General features: G+C 42.4%; 1 protein-coding gene across 1 annotated transcript; it reads right to left on the bottom strand.

The window, feature by feature from the left end:
• Positions 1 to 6457: 6457 nt before the first annotated feature.
• GPR132 (G protein-coupled receptor 132) lies at positions 6458 to 10945 on the bottom strand. The gene is made up of 2 exons (XM_026849955.1): positions 10937 to 10945; positions 6458 to 7576 (listed from the first exon to the last, which is right to left on the bottom strand). Exon 2 carries the CDS (start codon positions 7550 to 7552, stop codon positions 6458 to 6460), a length of 1095 nt encoding a protein of 364 aa, XP_026705756.1. The 5' UTR covers positions 7553 to 7576; positions 10937 to 10945.
• Between the last annotated feature and the right edge of the window lie 206 nt (positions 10946 to 11151).

Genomic DNA, 11151 nt, shown 5'->3' on the forward strand with positions numbered 1-11151 from the left:
GATCTGAAACTATGGGCCAGCAAAAAAGGTTCAGATTCACACTCGATTTCCCACAGACTTCAGGGGAGGAGGGTTGTTTTCACAGCTTTGGTTTAATTTCATGTTGATTGATTTGTACTGCTTTTCAGTATCTCCAGAGGAGAAAAAAAAATATTTTCTGGGATTTTTCCTTGTACAGTGTTATTTCCCATCTTGGAATTTGTCTAAGAAATGGTTCTAGTATGTGAAACTGAATGCTAAGAAAACAAAAAGACAAATACTTCCTATAATTTCCAGCTTCTTCCCTCTCATGAGAGGGGAACATTTCTGGTCAGAAGAGGGAGTGACTCGTCCTTGAATAAATCAAGCAGGGTCTGCTCAGCCTCTCATTAAGGAAAGCCCCTTGCTGAGTTATAAAGTCACACACGCCTTTGAACTCTGCTTTCGTGGAGTACTGACATTACCTGCTGACCTTTCGTTTCCCATCGAATCTTATCTATTATTACGTTACAGTCTGTCTGTATCCGCTTCACACCTCTGTGTACAAAGGAAATTCCCCACTTGCCCCCTTTCTCTTGTTTCTGATAGAAACTTCAGATTTGTACTTGGCCTGGCAAGAATCTCCTGCCTGTTGTTGATGGGCTATTCCTACAGTGATGGTCAAGAAAGCAAGAAGTCAGTCATACTCTTGAGTTCCCTTGTTATTTTACTGTGGTTTTTTTTTTTTTTTTCCTTTTGCATATTACTGCATGCAGTCCTGAGTTTAGTTTGGGGCTTGTGAATTTGTTATTTTCGGGACACAGCTGTTACTGCAAGCAGTGCAAAGTGCTCCATTCCATTGAGAGCTCTGGACCGTTCATTTTTGTAAGCCTTATTCTGAACAAAGCTTTGAACAAAAGGATTAGAGGTAAACAGGAACCATACATGCAGCTAAATGGGAAATTACAGGATGTTTAAAAAATACCTTATCAAATGTCCTTTATCCAACGTATTGTCAAATCACCTATAAATGTCAAACATAGCATAATAAAAACTACCTGTAGTGGGTAGTGTGAGCCTGGTCTTCTCAACTATATTTAAGGAAGGCAAAAAACCCCACTAAATTAATCAAACAGGTGAGCAATTGGGCTGTTGCCTCAAGCATATCAGGCTCACTCTGTCAGAGACCAGTTCCAGAAATCTGGTGCTAAGAAAGTGCTTCCCAACCCGCAGAAATAGTGCCAGGAAGGGAAGAGCTTGGGAGGCAGTGTCCACATGGGTAGGTCTGAAAGCACTGAGGATTTTAGAGATTATTACTGGTGGCCTACTGTGTACAGAAGTTGCAACAGCAAATCCTATTAGTGTGATTAGTGATTAGTGATTGTTTTCAGTCCTGTACCCGGAGAGGTACTATGAACTTTGCTTAACCCTGAGTATTTCCAGTCTGGAAGTCAACTCTGGATTGATATTACTCTTACCTTTTGGAAGCAAGAAAACACCTCCAAACACCAAAATATCCCAGTGAGAAAAAGTCCCAGTGAAGTCCCCAAGGGTCTAGTGCCCATGGTACCAGAAGGAGACCCAAAGTTAAAATGAAAATCTGCATATTTTTTTTTTCTGATGCCCCAGCATAAATAGAAGCAAATAAAGTGCTTTGAATCTGACCCTGAAAGTGCTGACTCATTAGAATTTGTGCTTTAGTACCTCGTATTTGCCTCCATGCCATTCACTGCCCTGTTGCAGTAAGCTCTGAACATGCAGACGACACACCCAATCACTCTTTCTAGTATCTCCTGCAAGGGCTTGTATTTTAAAACGAGAAGACAGACAATGCTCAAGGGAAGAAGTGTCCCATTTTACAGATGGGGAACTGTGATACAGGCTGATGCATTTCTAAGTAGCTTTCTGAACACTCGGGTATTTGCATGCTTGTTGAGAACATCTGTGACTTTAGGTTTGCAAGGCTTTTCAGGACATTGTACAACACCCTTTCCCACAGTATCTCTCTTCTCTTTGATTCTTCACTTACCACAAGAAAATATTTCACGACAGACCTTTGAACATGCAGGAGATGCTCTGTGATCATGGGCTGAAAGGTGTGGGCCCTGTCACGAGGGGGTACTGAGAAGGCTTCTTTTGAGGTTGCTCGTGTAGGTGATACTCATGTGATGTTTGGTGAAATTCTTACCACATACCTTATCATGTCTCTTCAGCAGACTTTCCATCTGTCTGCAAGGCGGGTTTTGCTTCGTTATCTCTGAGCATTTCTTACAGGATGGAGCAAGAGAGTAAAACCCTAGAAGCTGTCAGTCATCTGAATTACAGTGATGAGATATCATGAGTTTAGAGTACTACTCTTTCTTACCAGTAGCTCATGATGGCACCAACTAACATCTATTACCAGGATATTAGTATTAGTCTAATTTGGGATAAGATTTCTCTTTTTATGGTTTCCTTTCACTGGAAGATTGCATCATGAGGCCATGCTGCATCCCTGGTGCAAATATCCAATATCATACATCCTATCCAATAGAAATTTGACATTGGGTTGTACATGATAGCAGGGACTAAATCAGACCAACTACAGGGTCACCAACTCCAGATGAAACTTTGTCAGGCATAGAGAGTCTGAGCTCACTTTTATCTGGTTTTGGCTGTTATAGTTTTGTCTGGGATAGACCTAATTTTTTTTCCCCTTAGTAGCTAGAACAGTGCTATGTTTTGGATTCAGTATGGGGTTTGATATGAGAAGAATGTTGATAATGTACTGATGTTTTCAGCTGTTACTAAGAAATCAAGGACTTTTCAACTTCTCATGTCCTGCTAGTGCAGACACAAGAAGTTGTGTGGGAGCACAACCGAAACAACAGTCCAAAACTGGCCAATGGAATATTCCATATCATCTATCATCATGCTCAGTATATAGATAAGGGTTAATAGGGAAGCTCTCTCTGGCTTTTGGAGTTGTGGGTTTAGGATTCTCTCTTCTCTGGGATCACTAGCTGGGAATGGGCTGGGCATTGGTCAGCAGGTGGTGAGCAATCACATTGTGCATTACTCCTTTGTACTTATTTTATTTTATTTTATTTTATTTTATTTTATTTTATTTTATTTTATTTTATTTTATTTTATTTTATTTTTAAATTCTTTTTGTCTCAACCTATGAGTCTTCTTACCCTTACCTCTCCAACAACTCCATTCCCTGGGGGTGGGGGAGGATGAGCGAGTGGCTGGGTGGTGTTTGGCTGCCAGCCGAGTTTAAACCACGACACCTGTTTTGTATAACTATCCTCCTGAAGCAAAACTTAATATCGAACATGAAAGCATTTCTTAGATAGGAATAGAGTTTTATAAGTGAGCTACCCCAAACAATTACTTAAAACATGCAGTCTTTAGAAATAACTTAAAATTTATGAATAAACAAACAAATCAGATATATTGTCTGCCAAAACTAGTTTGGCTAGCTGTAGTTCATAGCCAGAAATTATTCACTTCATGCTTCACAGTCATACTTAAAATAATCAGCAATAAACTTATCTCCCAGGTGCATTTTGAATGTCTGAGACACATGTAAAAATAAAATCATGTTTTACTTATTCAGTAGCCCACTGCAAATCAAATTATGGACATTACACCTGAGTAAATGCTGAATACAGAAGACAGTGGAATTTTTGAATCTCACCCCTGTTACACTGGTGAGCAGCTCACCTGCCTTGAGCCATACGTGTGGAGACCTGTCTCTCTAAAGATTGAATTGGGAAGCACAGTCTAGGTTTGGTTCTGTACTCTCTCCCAAGACATTATAGCTCAAGCTGAGTTGAAGAAGTTGGGGGACAGATCTAAATAGCTGGGCTGAGAACTGCAGATCTAATGTAGTAGGTGAACCCCTCTTCACAGCACAAAGCAGTCCCTGCAGGCTCACTGGTAATGTCCCTGCAGGAGGAAAGGATGGAAAGATCTACACAATCAATTCGCCCTTCAGATCTGCTCTGACCTGGGTAGTGTCCTTTGCTGTGTCTCTAGCAAGTGTCCCAGTGCCCAGACCCTTCCTTTGCCTGTATGGCTCAGTCAGACACTGTGTGACAAAACAGATTGCATCCCTCAATTTATCACATGAGAAACAGTCGGCTTATCGGATGGGATAGTTTAACAATGTGGAAATAGCATTTCTTGATGTCCTCACTCAGATGTGAAGCTGCTTTTCCATTTATCCAAAGAAATCAGGATTTGCAGTTTTCCCCTGTGGATACATTGCTTCGTACCCTGGTCCTTAATCCCTCTTATGGAATATTTTAGTTTGGAAAGCACCTCTGGAGATCATCTAAGTCATCTTCAAAGTTGGATCAGGATGTACAGGGCCTTATTGCCCCTAAGGCTTTTATTTCAGAGTGGATCTGAACAAAGAAGCTCCAAGGATTTTCATTAAGAGAAGATGCATAATGATATAGTAATTCAGAATGGTGTGTAAATTAGGCAAGGCAAAAGAATGACATAATGTTGCATCAGACCCTGCTAATCCCTGTCCCCTGCACCTATGGAACTGGGCTCCAGTATTGGTTGCTCTAAAGATACTCGCTTTTTATCAGAGGAAAAATATCAGATTTCTAAGTTCATTGAGATACCTAATTTGCATCCATTTCAATCAGTTTAGAAGTCTGTATCTTTGGTTTCTTCTAAATTCACTGCTGTTATTCATCAGAGTTTTACATTTAGACTATGAAAATCCTGAGGTTGGGGCAGTTTGCATACATGTTCCGAGATTAATCACCATTCCTCTGGCTGACTGGGCTGCTGCGAGCAATGCCTGCTGCTGGTGTTTTTAGTAATGGAAAGTTTGATTTTCAGCAGAGTTACAGATATTCAGCACTTTGCAGATCTTTCCTTGATACCTTAGAGAGTTTGATCTCTGGGATGCATGTGAAAATACAAACCCACAGTTTGTTAATTAGCATCACGACAGAATTTCACATTTTTCCAAGAAACTATCTGCTATTCGCTATTTCGTGAACTACTTTTGAGGACACAAACATTTCATTGGTAGATGCCGGAGGAGTCATTAAATAATACAAAAATTAAATATGTCATAAATACAATAAATTGAGGAAATGCCATTTTGGCACAATTCTGCTTTGCAGAAGTGTATAGAATAAAGCATAATATACAGAAGTACTTATAACAATTTTAGAACATTCAAAGTATTTACATTAACACTGACTAATGTGAGTTCAATTCAGAAATGTGAACAGTAATAACAATTTAAAAATATTACAGAAATACAACATTGCAGATGAAATAGAATGACTCTGTGAAACATTTTACGATCTTGTACTCAGATAAACATTTAATTGATTCATGATCTTTGTCTGTTTTACTTTGATCACATAAAAATATGAAGAAGCTGTTCAGATAAATATTGCCAGATTTGTATCATTCTTTTTTTTTTTTTTTTTTAAATAAATTCTGGTTTCAAGGCACAGGAAGCTGCTATCAATAATTTATTCACAGCAAAAGTGGCAGCAGCGACAATGAAATCTGCCCCAGCATAGTCTCATGTACGCACCACCCGCATGTCCGAGGGAGCCCCTCCTTGTCAGTGAGGCACTTAACTCTTGCACAGACCCCTACACACCAAAAGTTGGATCAATACCAAAAGGGAAGAGTTAGCTTAGTCAGAAATGTAACGCAAGTTCAACAAACGTTCAGAAATGGCATAAAACCAGTCCATGGCACCACTCGGAAATATATAAATTTTCTATATACTTCAGTGCATTCCAGATTCAACTGCAAAATAAGTAAAATATACTAGTTGTAAAACATCAAGCATCAGACTTGTACTTTTTAAGAGTTTCAGGGCAGTGTAGGATCCTGACTAATACAGTAGAAGTACCGTTGATATGTGTTATCAGGCCACTGTTTTGTCCTTTAACCCTCCCCAGAATGTTCAAGGTAGATAAAGCTGCATACTGAAGTATTAGGAACATTTTCAAGGCTCTCGTTGAAAGACTTCCTCATTTTTAATATTTTCCACTGGTTAACCACAAACGTTAACAACAGAATACGTGTATGAGAATCTGAACATGTACCTCCTCAAGGACTAAAAATTTCAACTATAAGAATGGGCCCTACATTGCTCTCCTCAGCAGGGAATTTTTTTTTTTTTTTGTCCATCTCTGAAGATAAAACTGGTTCTGAATTATGTGAGGAAAAGAACCAGTCCAAAACCCAAGCTTTTAAGATTTCAATTTGAGTCAAATTACTTAGTTTATTCCACACATCCTTCACAAAGCAATACTTTCGCCAATGAAACCAGTGGGAAAACTTTACTGTAGGAGACAAACAGAAATATGAAGTATTGCTCCAGCAGCGTCCTCAAGGAGTTGCTGGCCCATGCACTATGACAAAACTTCGTACGGACGTCAGCATGTAAATAAATACTTGTGTGCTACAGTCTGCAGCCCGCAGCTGGTGTTAGGAACTTATTCGTGTCAGCACCTAACTGCTAGCTACCACCTTCTTCGTCTTCGCCACTATTACAGATCTTTTGAATGTCAGATGAACCTGGTGTTTCTTTGTTTTCTTCTCTTAGTCCTCCTTCCTGTGATTCTTTTGACATTTTCAATTTTATGCTGTCAGTCTTGTGATTAATAGATGAATTTAGCCTGGATGAGTTCAATCTCCATCTTCTCAGACTCCTATAAAAATCTTTTCTGACGTTTTCACTAACCAGCACATAGATGATTGGATCGGCAATGCTGTTTGCAGTGGCTAAACACAGAAACACTGTAAAAATTGAATATATCTCCTTTTCAAATGGACATGAGCAATTTTGATGAAACATGAAGTATATGGATCTTATTATGAGTACCACATGGTAGGGAGCAAAGCAGATCAGGAAAATTACAATAATGGCTATAGCCAGATACTTCACTTTGGCTTTTTGGTGACAAGTCAAGCTGCTGCTTGTTTTTGTACTTTGGAAAATTTTGTAGTTTGTGAAAATGAGGATTATGAAAGGTATGGCAAATCCAAACAGGAATCTGGCAAAGCTGAAAGAAGCCAGTTTTATGTCAAGAGGCAAAGTCTCAAAGCAGGTCTTATTTTCTGGTTGATCTTCCATGTAAAATACTGGCGTGTGGATTATTGCAACAACAGCAAAGAGAAAAAACACTATTATGATTGCCTTTTTCTGTCCTCTTCTCCCCCTTGACTCCAGAGCATACACCAGTGCCACGTAACGATCCATAGAAATGCAGCACAAAAGCAGAATGCTGATGTATATGTTGCAGAAAAAGATGAATCCTGTTATTCTGCAAGGCTTTGCACCCATAGTCCATTGATGCTCATTTTGCACGTAGATAATCCAGAGAGGCAAAGTACTTAAATACATCAACTCACACACTGATAAACTGAAGATGTAGATGGCGATTACTTTATTCCTTTGGATTTGTACAAATGTAAGAAGGGAAGTTAAGCAATTTGCTGGAAGACCTATGGCAAAAACGATGCTGTAAACAGCAACCAGAAGTGTCTTGCTGTCTTTGTAGGGAATTTCTGTGCAGGTGGAGCTATTATTTGTGTCTGTACAATTTTCCATTATTCTTTTTCCAGCTGGTGTTTCCTGAGAATCAGAAGACAAGGTGGAAAGTTAGCGTTTGCATCACCTAAAAATGTGTCAGTAAAAGTTATGGTCCAATAGGTGCCAACAGGACATGTCAGGGGAACGAGTTGGACACTTGTCTTGGGAAAGCATCTAAAACAAGTTTTCCAAGACCTGCTGGTCTTCTGTACTGTTCCCTGGGAGTCAAGTGTGGTGTACTTCCAGGAAAAAGTACCTTTCTTCACAAGGAATTTCTTGACTTCAGCATGCCAATTCATTAAGACAGGGTATTGGAGACTGTCCCTATACCAGGCTGCCTCATCAATAAGACAGAGCTGCTGATCACTTACTGAAATCACTTCCCAGAGGAAATTAAGGGCATTGGTCTTCAATTCATCTTTTTTTTTCAAACTGAATAACAAAAAATGCCATTAGTAGAGATTTCAGAAGCAGACTTCCAAAAGAAGCTATCATTTATGGTCAGTCAGGTGGGGGGACCATCTGAAGTGGGTGGTGGTGGTTGTTCAGAGACCACCCAGCATTCAGGAAGCAGAATCTGGCCACTGGTGGGTACCTCCACAGTGTTTACAACACAGTGGTTCAGATCTAGCTAATTCATACTTCTGTCCTCCCTCCTGATAATGAGCTGAAGAACATAAACTCGTAGTGGATATAATACCCACCATAGTAAGCCAGTGAAGCTGCCTACCACATCTGTTTGATGCCTCTGGAAAACAACAGGAAACAAAGGCAGATGGAGGAAGTAAACAAGACCAAAGAGAAGAAAATACACCTATTTGAGAAACAGAGGCAAATTTAATGCTCTTTGAACAGGACTGGTTATGAAAAACTCCACCTTTCCATGATGACCATGCACAAAAGCAGACCTGGCATGTGGTTAGTGTTAAGTAGTGCTAGGAGAAGCATTTCTTGCAAAATCATGGGATGACTTCCATGCAGAAGTCTTCTCCAAGTGAACAGAGGAGTATGGAGGGGGGTGCACCATAATGGTAGTGTAAAGAATTGTACTTTGCTGTATTTATGAGTTGCAGATGTCCATGGTGTAACATCCTTGATACAAGGAGGTCTTGACTGACTTAATCTTTTGGACATTCTCTTATGGGGTGGACGCCTGCTCCAGGGAACAGCCAGCTAACTCCACAAGAAGGAGATATCTTGACAGAGACCGAGTCCCTTCAGACAGAGGAGGGGCATGGGTTTTCCCAGTCCACACTATGCATGAGCAATTTCTTTAACTCTGAGTTCATGCAGTGGAGAAGGTAGCTTTTAGCAGCCTCAGAACATTTATTTTTTGCTTGTTTGGGTCCATCTCACGCAGACCACGGAGAAATAGTCTGCTTCTAGTGCAGTGGGAGCATCTCCTGCATCTCTGAGAGGGTGGGCAAGCTGGTGGGGCCATTCCTTCCCCTCCGTGTGGGCAAGAGTAGTCCCAGGGATGGCACAAGCAGCTCCACCCTGAATGCCTAACAGAGCACCTGTCATGCAAGATCCCCTAGAGCCTGAAGGACAATCAGGTCCCCTGATTTAGTTTAGTTATCAGATAATGAAAGCAGTGTAAGAAAATGGACACAGATTGCCCTAGGCTATGAGACTCTCACAGCTGCACAGTGCTAGCCACAGCCATAAACACCAGGAGAGGATCTCCTGACCAGTATTCAGAGGTGTTCACTTCCATCAGGTACCTCAGAGCAAACAGAGCCCACTCAATGACAGCAGCTTCTGAGTGAAGATGTCTTGGCAAGTGAACAGATGGGACAGAGGCAAGTGGTCCCTGCTGTGCCCGGCACCAGCAGCAGAGCAAGCTGCTCCCTGAGGTGAGGACGTTTGAAAGGGGCTTCCACAGACGGAGGAACTGAGAAAGTGCGCTGTGCATGGAATAAGTACACGGAGGGTGCAACTATGCTCTGCAACTGCCTCCCACTTCCCCTCTGTGGCAAACCATGCTCCACTCATGCTGACACGTTGATGAGGGTTAGGGGGCAGCTGGTCGCTGCGTTAGTTGGTCTGAAGTGTCTTGCCAGAGGGCCACATCCCTCCACATCTGAGAATCAGACTGGAGTCCGGTGGGTATGTTGAAGCCCTCTCAGGGGGGATCTGAAGTTTCCTTTAGTTTAAAATGCACCATCTTAAGCACAATTGGAGAAGAGGATCCTCACTGCTGTGAGAGGAAGACAGCATGGTACTCAGACGGGCTGTGGCAGGCTGTCTGCGTGAGAGGGTGTAAAGTTACTTCCCTTCTTTTCTAGCAGTGAAAGTGTACTCATAGCTGGTGTTAACTCAGAAAAATGATGGCTGTGATAAGGGCTGGTGGTGACTTGTGTTTTTTGCTGCCTCTAGGCATCTGCCACCCTTGGTGAATGAGGTGGGGTCTTCTCTGGGCCACCAACCAAACCGCTGTGTAGAGGGGATAAAAACGGTGCTTGATTTCAGGGTCAGGAGCGGTTCTCTGCCCAGACTTCACCTGGGCCATGGCAAATGAGAGCTTGTCCTCAACTCAAACGTGTCTGACCACCGTGAGAGCTGCTGTACACCTGCACACCAAAGAGTTGTCTTGGAGACCTCCCCTTCTAAGGTAAAGCACAGCAGGTGAACACAACTCATACGGTGACAGCCAGGATGGGGACGCGGCACAGTCGCACGCCGTCTCAGTTACTCAGTGGCTGTCTACCCCAGGCATGCCTTAACAAAAATCCCTTCAAGAGTGGTTGAAGGTGTACTCTCCTCCCCTCCCCCTGGGGTTTGAATGCTTCTCTTGACCCTGAGTTTGCCCGAATATTCTCCTTTCTGCACTGCCTACGCCTGGTGTTTGCCACTCATTGTGCAAAGACACGCTTACCCCGGAGTTACCTGTCTCGCCAGCGAGCAGCCAGCGATGCTGCGGGGCAGGAAGGAAGTGGTAGAAGAGTTATTCTGTAGACACATGGTTTCAAATGTTTCTTTCTCTTGTCTCCCTCCTTCACCTCCTCCCTTCCTGCCCTGCTCCAAGTCTCCTTCCAATTCTTAGCACCCATGAGTGAGCCTCAGGAAGGAGATGCCTGTGACTTTTTAAGCTGCCTGCATGGAGCATGCCTTTTTTTCTTGGCTCATGACATATGGCCTAAGCCACAGGGCTGAGGCTGAGCTGAAGAAACCTTCACCCTTAAATGACTGTCAGCTGCCAGGCGCAAAGCCTCAACTGACAAAGTGCAGCCACAGGCATGACTTTACACTTGTTGAGAAAAAAACATGTGCTGAATGCCTCCCCTGGAGGTCTGGCTTGTCAGCTCAGGAGCCTGGATCCTTCCCAGCAGTAATGCTCTCCGTCCGAGACCCATATCAGGAAAGAAGAGAGGAAGGCATCCATTTACTCTCCTCCCTCACCTTCTCCTGGCTCTCTTCTGGCCCTGGCCACCTGGGCATCCAGCCCCAGTTCTGAACTTCACTTGTCTCGGCTCAGCTCTCCAGGCCTGCAGGGGTGTTTCCTCCCCAAACTGAAGATCAGAAAGGAGCACTCAGCAGACTATGAAATTTTTCTCTCTGATATTGCCCCTCTGCAATTGAATGCACATTTTTATTGTCTTCTCAGGCCTTCAGAG

The sequence above is a fragment of the Athene cunicularia genome (genome assembly GCF_003259725.1).
Source record: "Athene cunicularia isolate RWA chromosome 5 unlocalized genomic scaffold, athCun1 chr5_part1, whole genome shotgun sequence".
Lineage (NCBI taxonomy): Eukaryota > Metazoa > Chordata > Aves > Strigiformes > Strigidae > Athene > Athene cunicularia.

Excerpts from the sequence above, each read along its gene's own strand:
- GPR132 (XM_026849955.1), bottom strand. The coding sequence starts at position 7,552 with ATGGAAAATTGTACAGACACAAATAATAGCTCCACCTGCACAGAAATT.